Genomic DNA, 20,101 nt, shown 5'->3' on the forward strand with positions numbered 1-20,101 from the left:
TTCTTTTTTAAACTTGACTCCTCCTTCTCTTGCTCCATTTAGTTTTGCTCGCATGTTTAGGTGAAACCACGGTCCTCCACAAGTGCAGGATGTGGGGTATACTTTTAATTTCGTTCTGAGGCCTCACTCATTGTAAGACAGTATGCAGCTTCGTATCGTTTTGAAGCCAATGTTTTCTGCTCTCCAGACAATCATTGATCTAATCTTCCTAAAAAGCAGTTTACACAGATAATCTTGCAAGATTCACACTAATGCGCCACGTAAAGAGCATTTTAAGCTGTAGTTCTGAGCGGCAGTGGTCTGTCGACGCTAATCGAAGTGCCAATGCTCTTGAAACGGTAATCAAGAACTTCTAGGTGTCTCTAGAGGAGCATATCCACGTTGCTCTGAAAAGCAGCCGCTTTTGCACTTGTTGAAGTGACTGAATCCGAAGGGAAAAGCAAAGAACACGAAATGGCTTGCCGCAACATGACTTAAGGGGACCCTTACCAGTCCACATAGGAAATTTTGGTTATGCGCTCGAAGTTGCTAGTGCCCTCTGGAGAGCGTGCTACCGCAAGAATTTTTAAAAGTGGTTCATTAATAGCCGATATAAAAATGTTTCAGTGCCGCGAACCCACGATTTCAGAAGGCGAGAGCCACCGGAAACGTAGCCACTCTCTCCACTTGGCCCGTCGAGTCTCCGCAAGCTAAATTCCTTCCCTGCGGTCTCCGATACCGGATCTGGAGGATACCATGACGCATGCGTAATGGGACCCCCCCCCCCCTTTTTTTTTTCTCACTTTATTGATGCGTGACACATTTCCGCCAACGGTTTCTTTTTTTTATTGCGATAAAGACTTGCTATTAAAGCATAATTCTTGCTGCGTATATGTGTATTATATGTGTGCTGTGAGGCCTGTGTTGTGTATGAATTGAAGCAGCGTTTTGTGGAATCTGTTGTCATGTATCCAGCGGTCATAGCTGGTTGTCGCATTGTAGTGGAGGCCGGCTTGCAGTAGGAGACGCGAGCGTTCCGATTGTAAACCCGTACATGTACATATTAGGTGGTATGCTGACTGTTTCGCGCCCGAGCTGTTTCATTTGTCTCGTTTCACGCAGAGCCAGATTTGGCGCACGGTGCACGAGAACACTTGACTAGCAATATAAGTCAGTGCTACACGAACGCTGACGCAGACGCAAGCGGATCAAAGAGCACGATCGTGCCCTGGTATACGTACAAAAATGACAATCTCGTTCTCTGCGCGCACGCCGGCACGACGTGGGAACAAGGAGATGAAACGGAAGTACAACTTTGTTTCTACGGTACGAAGTAAAACAAAGACAATCAGAACTCCTACTTGTCGGTTTGATTATTCCTCTAAACTTTAATTAATCTATTTAACCAACAGATCTAATAAATAACTGCTCTTGCCTTGCATAGTTCTCAAAGTCACGTGTCACTATGAGCGACGTCACAGCACTGCCAAGTACGTAGGCGCACGTACGCGATGTACGTCGACTTTCCGGCTGGGAGCACGGTACCCGCAAGAAGGGCGAACGGCGTTTGGTTTGAAATTTAAACTCTTTCCGTGGTGCGTAGGGATGTAATACATCGCAGACACGATCGTGAGCTCGCATTGTATGCGCAGTGTTTGTCAACGCAAACTGGACAGACCTGGTGAGGGGCCCTTTTCAAGTCCTTTTGATGGAACTTGCCCCGATAGAGCGAGACAAGCGAAAATGTAGAGAGGCGATCCGAATATCTGTGTCCGGTTTGTTACCTTTCACCGGAACTATAGGGGAATGGGGGGTCAGCTTTGCATAGGCGATGACATATGGATTTGACGGTAAGAGACAAACATTAACCCTCCCGTTAACTTACATCGCGAGTTATTTGCACGAGGTGAAGAACACGCCGAATACAGTGAAAATAGCACAGGAACACAAAGTTAGAACAATCTTTGAATTTTTAATTCTGGGGTTTTGCGTGCCAAAACCATGATTCGAATGTGAGACATGCCGTAATGGAGTGACTGAAGAATAATTTTAACCACCAGGGGATATTTAGCGTGTCCCCAGTGGACGGAACCACCGGCGTTTTTGCATTTCGCCCGTATCGATATGCGGCCGCCGCGGCCGGGATTTGATCCCGCGACCTCGTGCTTAGCAGCGCAACGCCATAGCCGCTAAGCCACCGCGGCGGGTATAGCACAATCTTTCGCTGCGGCTTGTGCTGCTATGCACTCAAATCTATACCCACCTGAAATAAAGCTGCCGTCGCAACTCGCAAAAATAAATCACCAAAAGACGGTGACCAGCCTTGTTGATGACGCAAAGGGGATTTCGCGCTGGGGATAGACGATAGCACAATACGCTTGGCGTTTGGCCTGTCCCGCGATTTTTCTTTTTTTTTTGCCCCGTAGATGCATCTCCTCTAGGGAAGTTTCTATTTTTCTCGCTCCAAGGATGTGTCTCAGTTGCCGTTCTTCGCTGCCACAATTTTCTCGCGGTGTATATCTCATCCACGCAAAAGGCTCCACGCGCATTGTTTGAGCCCAGTGAAGCCAGGCCCCGAGCCGAGCGAGGTCGACTCGAGCCGAGACGCGCCCAATCTCGCTTCCCGCGAGCTCGCTTACTTTGGGGTCAGTCCACTCACCTCGCCGACTTCAAGAGCCAAATCACCGGGCTGCTTCCACCTCTTCTTCGTGCGCCTGCGGACCCCTGGATTCGGGCAGTGCTCTCGAGCCCGCCCCCCCCCCCCCCCACCCCACCTCCCTCGGAGCAGAGAAATAAAGCCGGGATAAACCTGTCGTGCCGAGGTTTTGCGACCTCTCTCGAGACGGCTGGTGAACCTATCGCGGAACAAGCTCTCTCTTCTTGGCGAAGGAAGCCCGATATCTGGCTGGCCTGTCGGCTGCCGCCAATGTGAACTGAAATGAAACTGGGGCTCTGCAGAACAGAGACAGAGAAAAACAGATCGCGCCTGGAAATAATGCGATATACCGGAGTCACCTCCTCGTTTCTTCCTTGCTTTTACTGATTTCTGACGCTTTATTTCGTTCGCGTCAATCCTTTCTCGCCTTTGTGCTTCGTTTATTATCGTTGCTTCCCCAATGATGAGAATATGGCTTTCGCAGGAGACATTTGTCTGCTTGCGCCCCGAGTACGACGCCACTGTCATCTGAGCGAGCTTAAGACACTCAATTCTGCTACAGCCGTATTATCGCCACGAAATAAGATTTCGAATCATGTATCTGATTTTCATCTTTGGCGATAAGCTCCTGTGCAGCTAGTGCAGTTGTGGGGTTTGGTGGACGCAGAGGCAGATCCAGAATGGGGTTAGGAGATGAGAAGTCGGGGCTCTCTGACCCTCTCTCCCCCTCCTCTCCCTTTTTTAATTTCTGCCTTTCTGGATCCACCATGGTGTAGTTGCTACAGAGAAACGAGTGACAAATGCTTAGTGAAAAGCGATGTTGACTCTCCGCTTCCGGGCTTACCTGTCGAGCAGTGCCTCGCAGAAGGCGGCGCAGCAGCTAGATCCCACACCCTAAACGCGGCGACCATGTCGACGTTTGAATGAAGTTGTAAACGAGTGCAGCACAGAGCCCAAGCGACGCCTCGACAACGTCGTTGGGGCAGAACGCCCGCCCCGCACACTTATCGGACTGAAAGTAACTGAAGGACCCTATGCAGTGCCTTAGAGCGCGCTCCTGTGACAGTGTCTCCTGTTGGCTAAGACAGCCTTTAGCTTCAGGTGTAGATGCTTAAACCACGAGCATGGTGCTGCCGAGGCATGTCACGGCTGGTTAATTTCCTATACAGGCCTACTTGTGGGATGTCTGCAAACAGCTTTGGGTGCATGTACGTACGTACGTGTTGAAGTTAGTCCGAGCCAATCCACTACGGCGTCTGACATAGCTTGTGTTGACTTAGGACAATCAATCAATCAATCAATCAATGTTTCAGTCTCCAGCGCAACTTTTTATTGTCTTTGCAGAAACTAATGTCAAATGCGCCATTTTCTACCTTATACTGTGAAGACTGGTGAGCCACAAGACAAATCACTTCATTTATTTCTTTATTTCATCCTAGCGAGCGAAAAAAAATCTCTTCCACGTCGATGCGCAAACCAGAAACCAGCGGAAAGCGCTGGCGCGATAGACAAACAGACCACGTTAACTAAGTAAACCACGCCGCGTGCTCGGGTACATCGGCCAGTTTTGCCGAGGCACGCCAATCGGCTGGCGTCGAGAGGAAGCGACAACCCGCCACTGCGCTTCCCTTCTTCCCCGCCACAAGTGAAGCCCGTGCACTCATACAGCCAACGGATCGGCGAAGCGAAACAAAAAATGCAAAGACTGAAATGCGTGACGTTACACAATCTAAGCCGCAGCAGGCTTGAGGCAGGCGTAAATACATGTACCCCTGTGCACCGTATTCCGACGCCGTGGAGACGCCGAAATCGCGTCACCCCCTTTCCTCTGGCTCCGGAGAGAGAGGAAGTATCCCCCAAGCATCGCTGCCTTTCCGGGGAAAGCATCGGAAGCGATGCCGCGGCAAGTGCAAGCACGGCCATCGCACGCACAAACAACCACGTTTGCGGCAGTTTTCGGTGCTGTGGAACCTCGTCTTTAAATAAGTGAACGACATGGTGCGTGCGTTTGTGCGCTCGAGTTCGCAAACATGTGCGTTCGTCCGTCTCTCCGCGTGCGCCGTATAGTGAGCAGAGAGCGAGAACGAGAGGCGCCCAGGCGTTAGAGCGGCGGGCCGATGTCATTAACGCGTAATGCCCAACCACGTCCGTTCTGTCGTTGTTTCCTCTTCGTTGCGTAATTTAGTATTTTTTTTATTTCCTTTCCTACCATCTCTCTCTCTCGTTCTCTTTCTCTCCCGCTTTGTTTTTTTTTTAACAGGCCGCCGTTGTATATCCGCAAACGGGAAGCAATGATGCCGAAGCCCCGTCCCGCCGCTTCCGCAACCGAGCCTGCGTCGAGCTACGGCGCCCGCGAGAAAACACGTTCGGGCCGCCGTATACACGCAACTGCATTGCGCTGCTGCGCACGAGGAACCTTGAAGCCCGCGAAGTATGCGGCGGTCGAAGGAAAACAAAAAAAGAAGGAGAGGCTCTTTATCGCGTCGAGGCGATTTGCTTCTCAAGCACGAGCCGCACGGCGAAACTGCCGCAATAATAACGCTCACCTCAGCATCCTCCTCTGCAGCTTCCCCTCTCTCTCTCTGTCTCTCTAGCGGCTCCTCTCTACAAGCGCAGGGCATGCTGCGTCCGCCGTTTTACTGCGCAATCGTGCCGGCCGGCTCGTCTCCTTTTGCACCTTCTTTTCAAGCCGTGTTTTCCTCGCTCATTTCACTGCAGCGTCTCTTCTTTTTTTTTTCCCTTTTAGCCGCACTGATCGCCTATTCTCTTAATTCGCGGCACTGCTTTTCGCGTGCCGATGGCCGCCAGCACCCACTCCCAAAATCGACGAGGCGTGCATCCCGCGCCCCGGGTTGCCGAGGTTGGCCCGCTCTATCTGGGTCAAGTGCTGCCCGACGCCGCTGTCTCCTCTCTGCCGTCGTGTTGGTTCTTCTGTCGTGTTGTTATGTCGTTGGTGTATAGGTGCGCGCTCGCCGTCGCATCGGGCCCTCTCGCTATTTCCGGTGCGGGCCGCTTAGTTCATGCGTGCGGGACCGTATATAGCGCGTCCTTTCTGCAACCTCCAGTCCTCTCTCCCCCGCCGCTTCTCTCTCTCTCTCTCTCGTTCCCTTGCTCTCTCTCCTCGCAATTTTCTTATTGATGTCATTGGAGTCTAATGGCAATATGTGACCGCGTGCAAATATTTACCAAAAGTTCCTGAAATGGTAGATGCCGTAGCACGTTGTTGCCGCACGCCTCAGCATTCGTTTTCAGAAGCTGCAGCAGTATTGGCAAACGCTTAATTGCTTTTGTGACCTAAAAGGACGAAGCTATCCTTGGGGTACTGTGAAAGGGAGCGAAACATTAAAGATTTTTTTTAAGAGCCGTTGTACTTTGTGTACGAGCGTTTTTTTTTTCTTCTTCGAGTTCAAGTCGCCTAATGCGCAATATTTGCGTACATGTTTGTTTGTTTTATGTTTCTTTCCTTTTTCTCCGTAGGAAAATCAGAATTGTGCCGTTTTATCACTATGCAAGTTTACGTAACGTCACGTTGTTCCGTCAAGTGCGACCCACAAAAGTGTTCATTGTACTGTTTTTATTTACTTATTTTCGCTCTAACATGGCGGGGTAAAAGTAAGCAAAGGAAAGAAAAGAATGAGAATTGCTGATTTACTGCTGTAATTATTATTATTATTATTATTATTATTATTATTATTATTATTATTATTATTATTATTATTATTATTATTTGGAAACATGCACACAACAGAAACAGGGAGGGAGCAAGCTGACAACTGCCACTGAGAGGTGCACAACGCCTGCCTACTCTTTCGGGAGGAGAGAATGATAAGAAAAGAAGGTAGGAAACAAAGAAATAGAAAAGAAAATAGGAAATAAACAAATGACAGAGACGCGGACAAAAGAAAGTAGGATCACAGAAAAAATGTCTATGAACGGGAGGCCAAATCACTTTTCTGCATGAAAGTTAAAAAGCAAAGCTCTATGGGCCTGGTCGCGTAGAGCAGCACTCCCTTTCAGAAACAGGCAATCGTCAAGGATCGTACACTGGAGTTCAATCAGTCCATAGTTCTTAATTAGCAGTGCACGTTGTGTGACTTGAACTCCTTATATTGGAGTGTCCCTGCAATGAAGACTACCTCGAAACAAACAAAACAACGAACAACAAGAACGAGCTCAAACTGGCGTTGTTCACGCGGCTGCATACTGCAGTTTCAGCGTTCGAATGTTATCGAAAGACACTACCATGACCGCATGCGCAATGTCAATGTCAATGCCAATGCATGTGGGCTGTGAAGTTTCTGTGCCAATAAGCCTATCGTTACAAAGGAATGACAAAGAAGTTATATTTTCAGAGAGTGTGGCTACACTTTCTAGGCCATAGTGAGATTGTGTTCTCTCGTTACGTAGTATATTGCTCTGTAGTTCTGTTTCCTTTCAGTCGTATATGTTTTCTTGCATCAATTGTAAGTCAGCGTTTGTCCTTTCTATTGTGTAGTTTTATGCTGCAACAGGAAACCACCTGATTACAACCGACTAGACTAAGCAGTAGCTTCGCTAGAGCTTTCCATAACCCACGAATCAGAAGCGCAGAAAATTAACAAAACAACTCGCCGCCGATATTCCTAACATTGACCAGACTATTCCACTAGACGACGTTGGTTTCCGAAAGGATCGTTCGAGTGCTCGCCGATTTCCCGTTTGGCTCCATATGCGAGTGAGACAGAGATGCGTATACGGCCACCACAGCTTCCGGCGCGAAGTGTACGATGCGAGAAGGGGGAAAGAAAATAAAGGACATTATCTCTGCTTTCCAATGGAGTTCCGGTGGCGCAAACACCGAATAAGCGGCGCCCCGGGCTCGGGGGTGTGTGGTAGCGCGCGCGTCCGCAGACGCAATCAGCGCCTGCTGCGGGCGCTTCCTGGCCAGTGCGGCCATGCGTGAGGGCAACAAATGAGCGAATGTAGGCAGCGGCGGCGCGCGAGATTGGCCGCAGCGGCTACGCGAAACTCCTTGCGCCAGGATTTCCGAATAAGGGGAAGAGGGCCAGCCCAGCTTCTGTGGACCGAGCGAGCCTTCTCGGCGTGGTGGACGAGCTATGCGGCGCTGCCCTTTGGAAGGTGCTCGCACCCGTGGTCGCCGCGCCAATCCGTCATCTTCAATCTTGCGCCGGGAGCAGCACCAGAATCACCTCCGGTGCCGCCGGTTTTTGTTAATCTTTTCTTTAGTTCTTTTCGTTTATTCGGCGCGCCGCCCTCCTTTTGCCGTGATCCGATTCGTCTTTGGCGTCAGACTGCTCCCTCGCCGCCCGCGGGCTCTTCGCCGGCCAGCGGTGGGTCTGCCGTGTTGCAACGATGCACGTCTGCAGCCTCTGTTTCTCCCGCTCTTCTTTCCTTCTGGCTCTTGCTGACTTGTTCCGAGACCTATGCTACCAAACAAACGAACACTCAGACCAACGGCGGTCCGTCCGAGTCTCGTGAGCGCTTTTGCTCCCTTCTTTCTTTCTGACCTCCACTCTCGTGCTGTATTTACACATCTCGCAATTCCTTGCTGACATCGGCTTACGTATCCACGATACATTATGAGTTTTGGCTTTCTGGTTTGTTTCTTCATTTGTTCGCTCCCTTTCTTGATCTCTTTCGAGTAAGCTCTATTTATTGACCTCATCTGAGCCACTTCGCCAACTGAGCTAACTGAGCCACCAAGGAAGCTGTATATTTGTGTTCGTAACGCAATACAAACTGAGCCATAAAACTAGCAAACGCATTATACACTCAATATTTATTTTTGATTGGCTCTTGTTATAAACATGCACCTGCCCCAATTAATATATGGGGTGAAGAAAGGGAAAGTGATCTTATCTCTTTCAAGACGCTGTTTGATTGCGAATTCTAACAAGCTCAGAGCCACCTTACCATTTTTGAAATCGCTAAGGCCGACCACTAGTAGTCGGCTCTCACTGGCGCAGCTGATATAGCACCAGACGTACGGAAAGCGTCTGCACATTTATGCATGCCGACGGCTAGGCAACGCGTGCCACCACAGCAGCTGTTTTTCATCGCAGTGAAGCAGGCCTCCGTTAACCTATAGGTGTCACGCATGACGCAACTTGCAGCTATCCGTGCCGCTGTGAACTGTGTCGCAATAAAGCAGCTCGATAATGGGTCATACCTTGGGACTCTAAAGCAGTTCTTCGGAGCCCACAATCTGCTTTGCACCATTAAACATGTGACCATTTGGTAACCTAAATAAGAACAATGTTGCACTATGCTCCGACAAAAGGGCACGATATCATATTTCGGAGGCTTCATCGCCATTGCATATTCGTCGCCGATGACTTCGCTGACGAGGCCTTTCCTGCCTGCCCACGAAAGCTCCCAGACACTTCCCATTTCTTTAGCGAGAGCGCATATGTCGCAAGCACAATTTGTTTGCTTGCTCGCACCACTACGCAAGATGTCTGTAGGTCTCCGACTGTATTTGATTACAATTTGCCTAACCTTCGTTTTTACGGTCACAAGAGGAAAATAGTTTCTCCCACTGTGACGCAACATTTTCGCACCGCCTCACTGGCAAGTCCGTTAACGAACGCCTATTTCTTCAATATTATAATGGCAATAGACCAACTTGTGACTCTCGCCCGGAGATCATGAAGCAACTACTAAGCGTTTATCCCCAGTTTGTCATCGAGGACCGCATTGTGCGAGTAGCGTTGAATTACTTGAACGACAGAACGTATTCAAAGGTAAAGATTCGGGAACTTCGCCAGATTCATCCCTGGTGCAAGGAGAAAGTGGCGTACTACTGAACTTTTGTTAGTGCTCCGGCTTAAGTGGTAATCGTGAGTCGTACTCTGCATCCTCTTCTATGCTCGCATATTCAGTTTTCCTTCCTTCTCCATTATTAATCCCCCTTTCTCTTACACCCCTTGTAGCATAGCAAACCGTAAATTCGTCTTGATGTCATCACTACCTTTCCTCTTGACACTGGTCGCTGGCGCAAAAAGCTATTCAGGCGCTAGTGCACTTGAGGTGCACCGGCCTGAGCGACAGCTTAAAGTCCTCCAGTGCATCTTCCGTGTTGCGCGCTCTCATCCCTCCCTCCCTCCCTCCCTCCCTCCCTCCCTCCCTCCCTCCCTCCCTCCCTCCCTCCCTCCCTCCCTCCCTCCCTCTTTACTCTATCTATTCCCCTCACTTTGTAAGGTAGGAAACCAGACGCTAGTATAGCTAACAGCCTTGCCTTTCAGGAAATTTCCTTGCTTTCTACTCTTTAAGCTACCTGCATGTCTGGATTTAGCTCCTAGAGCCTGGTTCTTAGCATGTGTGTTCAATGACCTACTTTACTCTCGCAGGTCCCACCAATGAGCACTACCATGAGTCCGAGCCATCCGAGAGCCAGGAGGTGGAGACGGCCGGCTGAGACGGTGGCCGAGCTGCCGCTGTTGCTTCTGCTGTCGCTGGGCGCCGTGGCGAACGCGTTCTGCCCCATGCGGTGCGTCTGCAATGACGACAAGCTCACCGTGCAGTGCGCAGGCGCCGCGCTCGACGTCATCCCTATCACGCTGAATCCCGAGATTCGCGAACTGCACCTGACGCGCAACAACATCCGCAACATCATGTCCGCTTTCAGCGTGTACCAGCAACTCAAGTTCCTCGACGTGTCCTACAACCAGCTGCGGACTCTGGGAGCAGACAACTTCCCGTTGCCCGAACTCAAAGTGCTTGTACTAGACAGCAACTCGGTGGCCGAGCTAGAGGCCAACACTTTCCGAGGTCTACGGACCCTCCTAGAGCTGCAAATGAGACGCAACGCGCTGACTTACGTGCCGTCCAGAGCATTTCACGACATGCGCAGCCTAGAGCGACTCGACATATCGCACAACCAGGTCACCAGGATAGACCCGGACGCCTTCGTCGGACTTCACAGGCTCAAATCGCTCATCCTGAGGGACAACAAGCTCAGTCACGTGCCGACGCCCGCTTTCCACCACATACCGCACTTGCTAGCGCTCGACCTCGGAATGAACAGCATCCCCACCGTTGTCGACAACGCCTTCAGCCATCTGGTCAGGCTGCGAGAGCTTAACATGGACCGCTGTTCCACGGCTATCTTGGAACCGGGCGCCTTCTCCAGCCTCGTTTCACTCGCCACTTTGAGGCTCCAAGACAACGCCTTCGTTGCGTTTCCGACTGACGCGCTTTCCGATCTGCATAGACTCGAAGAGCTGCACTTTGGCCGTAACAGCGTGAGGAGCCTCACTGAGGACAACTTCAGGGCGCTCGAAAACCTCAAGCGTCTTTTCATCGTACGCTCTGAGTATCTGGACAACATCAACGAGCGCACCTTCAGCCAGTGTTTGCAACTCGAACAGGTCGTGCTTGAAGAGAACAGACGACTGCGCTACCTGTCTCCGGGAACATTCACAAACTTGCGCCAGCTCACCAGAGTTAGCCTCAGGGCTAACGGCTTCGAGTCTTTCCACCCGGATCTGCTTCCCTGGAACCAGCTGTCCTCATTCGATCTCCGAGACAACCCTATAGTGTGCAACTGCAGCGTCATCTGGCTGTGGGACCTGCTGCGCTCGCTCGACCAGACGGGCAACTGGACCAATGTCCGCTGCCACAGCCCGACTCACTTGAGCCGCGAACTGCTGCGCAGTTTGTCGCACTATGACCTGGACTGCGACGGTCGCACGAGGCGGAACATCCTCATCGTGGGACTCTCGACCACGGCCATCTTCGCCATCGTGGTCCTGGCTCTAGTGCTGTGGTACCGGCGAAAAGTGTCCAGCGTCCTCAAGAAGCAGCTAGACAACGCTAGCCTTCACGACCCGCACCTGGGGCAGTTTCACAAGTCGGAAAGCTCCATGGCTTTGCCGCCTGCGGCGCACGTCACCTACAACGGGAAATTCAAGCCGACGCCCTTGGCGTACATCTAGGACGACGACGGTCGGCGGTCATGAGGCGTGCAAGCAGACGCAGCAGCCGCAGCAACACGTCCATATCCACCCTCGCGTCGGTCTGCGGACGCTCTCCGAATCAGGACTGTCGTCTTTCTTTAGCAGCAGCAGTGCCGCAGCAGCAACAAGAGGAGCAGCAACAGCTGTCGTGACGCGCTTATGCGATGGCTTTGGCGAGCGGGAACGCTTCCTTCTTTTACATACGTGACTAGCACGGTCCGTAGGCTCTTTCTATACGTTGACGGAAGACGATCACAGATAGCGTAGAGTAAACAGAAAAAAAGAGCGAAAAAGAGAGCTAAGATAGGAAGATGCGTATACGCAGCGGGATGCAGTACACAACATATCTCTCACGGAACAGCGCTTTAGCTGTGCTTTCTTGTCCCACACCCTTTCTTTTTTTCTCCCGAAACGTCAGTGTGTGCGGTGCCAACGCCCATCCCTGAGAGTGGTATTTTATGCAAACGCGACGGCGCGCGCAACGCTTTTGTGAAAGACGTGTCGTGCTGTCTCTTTCTTTTCGTACTTTGCCGCGTTCGGGAACGTTGCGGCTTGAAGGAGTGAAAGACAAAAAAAAAGCGAAGTGACTTGGATTCACGGTGAGCGTCACCGTGGCTTCGCTGGCCTCGACATATCCAGCAGTTTTTGCCGCTGTGGCAACTCTGTGTTTGTATAATCGTGCAGCATAGATGTGGACGTACATACAAGGGAAGCGGGGACACACGGCGAACGCAAGGTGGCATGTGCAGGGAAGCCCCCGAGACCGATCAACACGTTTTTGTATGGTAAGTATCTATCGTCTTGTGCTATAGTATACCTTGTTTTCAATACGCATCGTATCATACAGGAAGTATGGATGATAAGAGAGGGAGTTAACCAAGGGTCCCGATATTTATTAGTCATAGCATAAGAAGCCAACAAACAAACGCACCAAGGACAACGCAGGGGAAATTACTAGTACCTACTAATTGAATTACATAAACAATAAATTAATGAAAATGAAAGTGGATGAAAAAAACAACTTGCCGCGGGTGAGGAACGATCCCACGTCTTCGCATTACGCGATCGATTCTCTAACAATTGATCTACCGCCGGCGCCGTTCTCCCATCCACTTTCTGGGGTATTTATGTGTTGCTACTAGAACTGACCCTGGGAGTGTTAGCCAGCGCCACCACACACAAACCTTGGCGGCGGATGTGGAACATCCTCTCTGCCGGAGGCGTCACGAGTACGTGATCTTTTTGGGTGAAGGCACCTGGTCAATAAACCCACACATTCTGCCTGAAGGCATCAATGTTGCCGGATGTGAGACCCTCGTTTTGTAATAAACGAGAAGAAAGGGGTTAACCGAGGGGCCCAGTTTTCATTACTCATATCGTAAGAAGCCAACAATCAAAGACACCAAGAACTTCCAGTGCTAGTTCTAGAAGTAAAACATAAATACCGAAGAAAGTGGATGGGAGAACGGCGCCGTTGTAGCTCAAATGGTAGAGCGTCGCATGCGTAATGCGAAGACGTGGGATCGTTCCCCGCCTGCGGCAAGTTGTTTTTTCAACCGCCTCCATTTCCATTAATTTATGATGAAATAATTTATCATGAATGAATAATGGCTTAAAATATTGTCTGCCACGTGAAGTGAGGAAGACAGAATGAGATGACCAGAAAAGTGACTCAGAGGGAATTCCTACACGCACTTTGTCATTTACATACTCAAGCGTCAGTAGTGATTACATTTGCAGTCCTGATTTGCGTAAAGTGGCTGCCGTTTCATTCATTTGAGTTTGTTGAAAGCGTCGTACGCTGTGTTTCGGTGTTGTTGTTGTCCGTGTTTCAGTATACTATTTCTCAATGGTGTGGCTGAACACTAGCAAATGTATATATTCATTCAACCTATATGTCAATAGAGTTACTGCGGCAGTTATTTAATGGAAAACGGAGCGAGTAAGCCTTTCACTGGGTTTAGAGCGCCGTTTTCACACCGTCTACAAAATGTGATGTACTCGCCTTCCCTTCGGTCCGTTGTTTAGGAAAGATTCTATGTTCCAGCAAGAGCTCTTCTAGAAAGCATACAAGCACTTTCAAACGCATGAAAAAGTAGACAAAACCATGTATTCTACTCTTCTCGCGATGGTGTAAGTTTAACCATGTGTGAAATTTATACCGCTTTATCAATAGCGCGATCCTCGCCGGGTAATCCCCTTTTTCGTTAAGTGCGTATGAAAGCTCGGGTTTTGTTGCTTCGTAAAACGGCCGGAACTGCTACATTTGCCTCTCCATCTGCGACAACGTTACTCGCGTTGAAGAAAGCGAGGGAGAGATAAAGAGAGCACCCCGAGTCGCTTTAAGACAAAATAACCAAACAAAGAAAAGAGACCGACGGAGGGCGGAAGCCACGGGCCACATAAAACAGCCCATTTAACGACGTCGCCATTCGGAAGCGCCAAGACGTAAGGAAAAGTATAATGGCCCATGTTTCTCTCTAAAGCCCGGTCCTTTGTTGCCCCCCCCTATACTTTCGTGGCATTGGTCACTCTACGATGCAGGCACAAGAATTGGGAGAGACGCGGGGAGGAGTTAGTACAGGTCCTATAGCTAGAAACAAGTCCTCCAACAATCTGCTTATGCGCGAACAGCGCGAGGAAAATTGGGGAAAACACGGCTTGGCGGGAGAGCATGGCGGCCTCATGTAAATGCTGAAGCTCGCCTTCCCCGTCGCGTGCCCCCAACTCGCGCAGGCCCGAAGACGACGCCCACCTTGCGCACTCAGTTCGGTGCACTTCTGGCTTAGCTGTCTATACGCGACGCGTTACGAGTGCGCTTCACACAAATACACCTTTTTTTGTTTATTCTGCCAAGTATATACAGATGCCCATTCGGCGCAAAATGACAGCCGTGATCCACTCACGTGCGCGAGCCACACCGCTCCTTCGACTTTGCGTTACCTCCGCAAAACCGGAGGCGTGGCCACCTACGGAATAATTCCTTAACGTGACCAAGTTAATGGCCAAAGCGCAGCTCCGAACTTTGCGATAATTCGGTACAGCAAGACGGGGCGAAACAATCCGGCAATATCGGTACGTTCCGTCTACGCAAATGCGACAGAGGCGCGCATAATCGATTCGTCGCGTCGCATCTTGTTATGTAAACGACGCAGCTTTGCCTAAACGTTTCGGTGCGTCGACATCGCCCGGCGAGAGCGGATCGAAGGGTTATCCTTAGCCGGACTGCATTGCGCGTCGAGCCTAGCCGGCCACACGGGTTGCGAGGGTGGCGCGCGTTTTGTTGACAGTGACGCCGTCGTCTTTCCGGAATGGCAAAATGTGCGTTCATTTCGAGGTCGTTTTCAATTGAAGTGTCCGAACGCTAAATAGATATGTAAATTTAAGCGCTGTATAGCGATGACCTGAATGTGCACTGATTTGGAGAAACAAAACTGATCATTCGCAAACATTGAAATAGCTGTGGCTACTTCGGCTCTTGGTTATACTCGACAAGAAAGCAACGCTTAGTTGTACAGAAGCTACTTAGTAGTTGTTATCGTAATATTCGGCTTTGATCGCGTACTCTAATGCGTTGCACTGCACGAGATAATACGCAGTGCCCGAAATACAGCCCTGAACGACGCCAAAGAATTGCCTATTATATATATATATATATATATATATATATATATGTGTGTGTGTGTGTGTGTGTGTGTGTGTGTGTGTGTGTGTGTGTGTGTGTGTGTGTGTGTGTGTGTGTGTTGTAAGAAGTGTCAGGCTAACGTAGCAACACCAAAACAAGCATTTAATTTGATGTTTCCACTAGAGTCCGGGCTTTATCAAGGGTGATAAGGAAAATTCAGTTCGCTGCTTTCACTCACGCCCTCGATAAGGGCCGGACCCCTGTACGCGTCGAATATTTGTTTGTTTCAGTTGTTTTGCTATATATATATATATATATATATATATATATATATATATATATATATATATATATATATATATATATATATATATATATATATATATATATATATATATATATATATATATATATATATATATATATATATAACTCCTGAGTGAGTTAGTGCATATATATATATATATCTGCACTAACCATGATATATATGCACTAACTCACTCAGGAGTGTGTTGAGGCAGCAACCTTGCTACCTCTACTGCACCGAATTGTTTCCGTCAAAGCGCCGATTTTTCTGGACGAGCGTCGAAGTCGCAGGATGCCGAGTGAGAGAGCTGGCGCTTGGCGGGCGGCGCGAGATTAGGGCAGAGCGTCGTGATGACGGGTGCAGGAAACGAGCCTCGCGCCGAGGCCCGCCCGCGTTGCTGGGATGGGGAGTCGCAAGCTGCAGCCCTGTTTTCGCACAGATTAGGGATTCGTGGGGAAAGCGCAGCCGCAGCAGAAGCACCGCCGCACGCCGCCTGCTCGCGTGCTATAGAAGCCCATGCGGAGGCTAGACTAGTGCAGCCGTGTAGCTCGCGCCACACTGCTCGGAAAAAAAAAAAGCAAAGCGATAAGGAGAGGGCGCGCAGTTCGATTTCAGCGTAATGCGCTCGGCGGCTCGAGACGACTGCTAAGCGATCCCACTTTGCGACTAGGAAGCGGACACCTGCCACGTGCTTCGGCTCTCCTCTCTCCTTTGCCCTAGCCTGATCGCGCGCTCGCTAGCTGTACGGAAGATGGGACTCTTCGACACTACGCGGACGACAAAACGGGGGTCTAGAGAAACAACCACTCACTTCATAAAGAGACTGAATCCGCAGGGTGTCATCGACTGCTGGACACGCAGAATGAGTGTTTGAGTCGGTCATAAAAGTTACCTCGCTATGTAAAAAAAGAAAAATTTTACTTGGTGATGTACACCTATTCGATTGTGTTTCCCGTAACGCGCATAAAGGATATTAAACAATGACACTCACGATGACTCCTTCGGCATCGTTTGTACGCTTAGTGCGCAAATTAGTTAGGCAGATATAATTGTTAGCACTTGGCGCCACCATAATAACGACGAAGAAAGCGCAACTTGATGACGACGCCACGACAGGTACTAGCGTAATGACGGCCATATGGCGACGACGGCACAATAACAATGAATACTGTGGCATAACAACGAAATGACGCCTACAGAAGCGGTTGCACGGTAGTGATGATCACGTTGCGACGACACTTCAGTGAGTAACATCTAAGACGGAGAATGGGAGGGCAAAGCGCTGAGAATGACAGCGGCTTTCAAAGCCATGTTGCAAATCACCGCGCTACATTTGTCGTATAATTAGCCCATTTTATCAATTAATTAAGACTTCCCTAATTACACTACAACACCGAAATTTTCCAGATACCTTTTCCAGTTCATTGATTCTCCCTATATGCCGAATGTTGGCTTCGGGCTTACCGTAGCCTGCCTATGAAAAATACGTAAATTTTGCCAATTTGTGAGTCACACTACAGCGCGACACTACAGGCGCTCAAATCCATTTACCTTGATCATTACTACGTCGGGCACTTAAATATGAATGTTTGATTGGAGGTACCTGCGAACAATACAACAATAGCGTGACTGCCCATAATTTTCGTTTGAGGCGACAGATTTCAATAGAAGGTCAAGAGAAGGCTTTATCAATTTAAGAGAGCAGTAAGAAACAGCTTCCGGAAACAAAGCTTGTTTATATTGTTTGTATTTGTATTTTGTTTGTCTTCGATCTCTCAGTGTACCCAGTCTACAAACACTTCGTCACCACACACCGACCGCAGGCACCACGAGATCAAAAGATAAGCTGCTCGAGTCCACAGTGGGTGCGAGAGCTCTATATTCACCCCGCTAGTCAAGGAAACAAAGCGCACGATGCCAGATAGCGGCTAACAAAGGAGCCCGAGGCGGAAAGCCGGTGTGCTCGCCTGACTTGGTAATCAGCAGGTTCCCGCAGCGTCATTATTGCGACAGTCAATTGTATCGCCTTCCGGGGAAGAGAGCAGCTGTTCCTGTATAAATTTATACAGTGTATCCCTACGTAAGCCCCCACACAATGGCAAGAAGAATCTAGAACGCAAAGGAAACGGGGAGTGCTTGTGTCGCCCACGCTTTACCAGCCGGGAGGCGCAAGCAGCTCGAGGGGATGCTGCCCAGCAATAAGATGTCTCCTGTCACCACCTGTCACTTTCACATCGGGAGGGACGCGCGCTTCGCTCCCAATGAACGGCCGAGCACGCTAGAAAGAGAGAGAGAGAGAGGCTGAGGAGAAAGCGCGGGCGCGCTAGCTAGCTAGACGATCGGGAAGCTTAGTCGCGGACGCGACTGGGTCTCCGGATTACCATAGCAGAGAGCGCGGTGGCGCGGCGTAGCCCTCTGGACAGGACAAAGCCAGGCCAATCTCTTCTGCCTGCTTCGATCGACCTATCCCGCGGACTGGATCGGCCTCAAACCTGTGTGTTTGTGCTCGCTCGATGGAACACGCTACGTCCCCGACGACAACTCTGTCTGTCATCGCGGCAAGGTTCACGCAGGCCGTGGCTGCGAGAGGAGGCCCCCGGTTGGCTTTGACGTGACAGCGCCAATTCGGCGGCAGCATCTGGCGTCTTATGAAGGATAAGAGCGGCGCGCTCGCATTTGACGCGCGTCAGGGGATCGCCGACGCTCACTACTTTGACGCGCACTTATTCTTCCCGCAGGAAAGGTGCGCCCAGAAACTTCACCTTCCGGCCTCTGAGCGTTCCAACCAACGCTATTTCATGAAGTATCTCCTAACACACACACACACACACACACACACACACACACACACACACACACACACACACACACACACACACACACACACACACACACACACACACACACACACACACACACACACACACGCGCGCGCGCACACACACACACACGCGCGCGCACACACACACACACACACACACACACACACACACACACACACACGCGCGCGCGCGCACGCACGCACACACAGAATAAACAAGATATCGGGATGTTGAAGGCAGTTAGAGGAGATGAAAAGCATCTATATATATATATATATATATATATATATATATATATATATATATATAGGAAATTTTATAGATAACAGCGTGCACGTTACTGCGCACTTGAGCGTTTACTCTAGGTTTACTCTAGGTTTACACAGAGGACCGTAGGTGTTTTTGTAAGTTACCAAGCAAGCATGTATAGCTGTGTACGCATGTATTGCTGTCGTATAGACATAAATGGAGGAATTCTTGTAACAAGGAAGGATCTCATGAGGCTTAAAGTGCTTTAATAGAGTGTACAGAACGTTACCCGAGCTCTGCGCGGGACACTACGGGATGCGTGATCATTAGTTTAATGATAGTGAATCCAGGAGTAATAATAACGTGAGCGGTAGTATTACAGGATAAAGAAAATCAATTCCTGTCGTTAAACAAGTCACAACATGCCCAAGCATTAGCCTCTCTGTCATTGTAATTTAATAAAGTAGGAATGCGTGGTAGTTGAGGCTGTCATCACCACCTATACTACCCGGAACAACGTTTGTTAGGGCTTAGACGGAGGTAGTTTCACTTCGCTCAATCGCCTCGCCGGCGGTGCTTGCGGAGCCAGGGCCTCATTCTGCTGTCTACTCCTGGCATGTGTTGTGCGCGCGCCACTGTAAACACACCAGCGTTCCTCTGGAGCTTCAGTGTGTACGTACTTCTCTGAGTAGAATGGCAGGAAACGCCAAGCTAACGTTATCTAATATTTCACTAGGCGCTGATTAACGCCGACTGTTTCTCGTCGGCCTCATTTCGTGCACCATCCAGATGCTACGCTCCTCTTCCCACTAGCGTTGTGAGACGCCTGGTAGGCCTGGGCGTTGTTTCTACTACCCAGAATTGTCTTGCTTGCTGCGTCGCGCTAACATATAGCACTCGCGAATAGTTGAAACACCATCCTAGGAGACCAAATCTAACTCTATACTTTGTTGTCGCTGTCACTACATAGCCCTCTGGGTGAAATTGGCATTTTTAGCAATCGTTGTCATGGAGAAAGACCGCTAAATTTTGGTCAAATGTCAGGGGAAATATTCTGCAGCGTGTTCAGCTAATTTTAGCCAGAGTTTACAAGGATGCCAAGGCAGTCTAAGACGACGGACCAAATACATGCTGCGCACTTCTATATGTAGTTTGTCACGCTATATTTTGTATTTTGTCGATTTAGATAGTTAGTCAAGATTAATTAACCAACTTCTGACCAACGCAGCTAGGGGAAAAAATTCCTATGTGAAATTTGCAGAGCGGCTTGCAAAACGTCCAATTAAACAGTTTCCGTCTTTCTATATATCTATTAAGTATTATTGTTTTTTAGCTTACTGCGGATGCCCGTGAAATACCCCCCCCCCCTCCCCACGAAGAATAAACACCACGTGATATGCCCGCTTGCGCGTCGTGATTGCACTGCTCCCAAGCTTTCCGCGCACAAACAAACATACCATTTAGCTGGGTGCGCTGCCGCTGCGTCTGTTCATCGCTATCATGAAC

At 49.6% G+C, this 20,101-nt stretch overlaps 1 protein-coding gene across 1 annotated transcript in view; it reads left to right on the forward strand.

Moving 5' to 3' along the window:
- Window positions 1-20,101, forward strand: part of LOC135902317 (carboxypeptidase N subunit 2-like) — a 164,725-nt gene that overhangs the window by 125,875 nt on the left and 18,749 nt on the right. The window contains exon 3 of the mRNA XM_065432293.2: window positions 9,985-12,377. Coding sequence (XP_065288365.1) covers window positions 9,994-11,571 — 1,578 coding nt within the window. The 5' untranslated portion in view covers window positions 9,985-9,993 and the 3' untranslated portion in view covers window positions 11,572-12,377. The remainder of the gene's footprint in view (window positions 1-9,984; window positions 12,378-20,101) is intronic.

Source organism: Dermacentor albipictus, chromosome 1 (genome assembly GCF_038994185.2).
Source record: "Dermacentor albipictus isolate Rhodes 1998 colony chromosome 1, USDA_Dalb.pri_finalv2, whole genome shotgun sequence".
NCBI lineage: Eukaryota > Metazoa > Arthropoda > Arachnida > Ixodida > Ixodidae > Dermacentor > Dermacentor albipictus.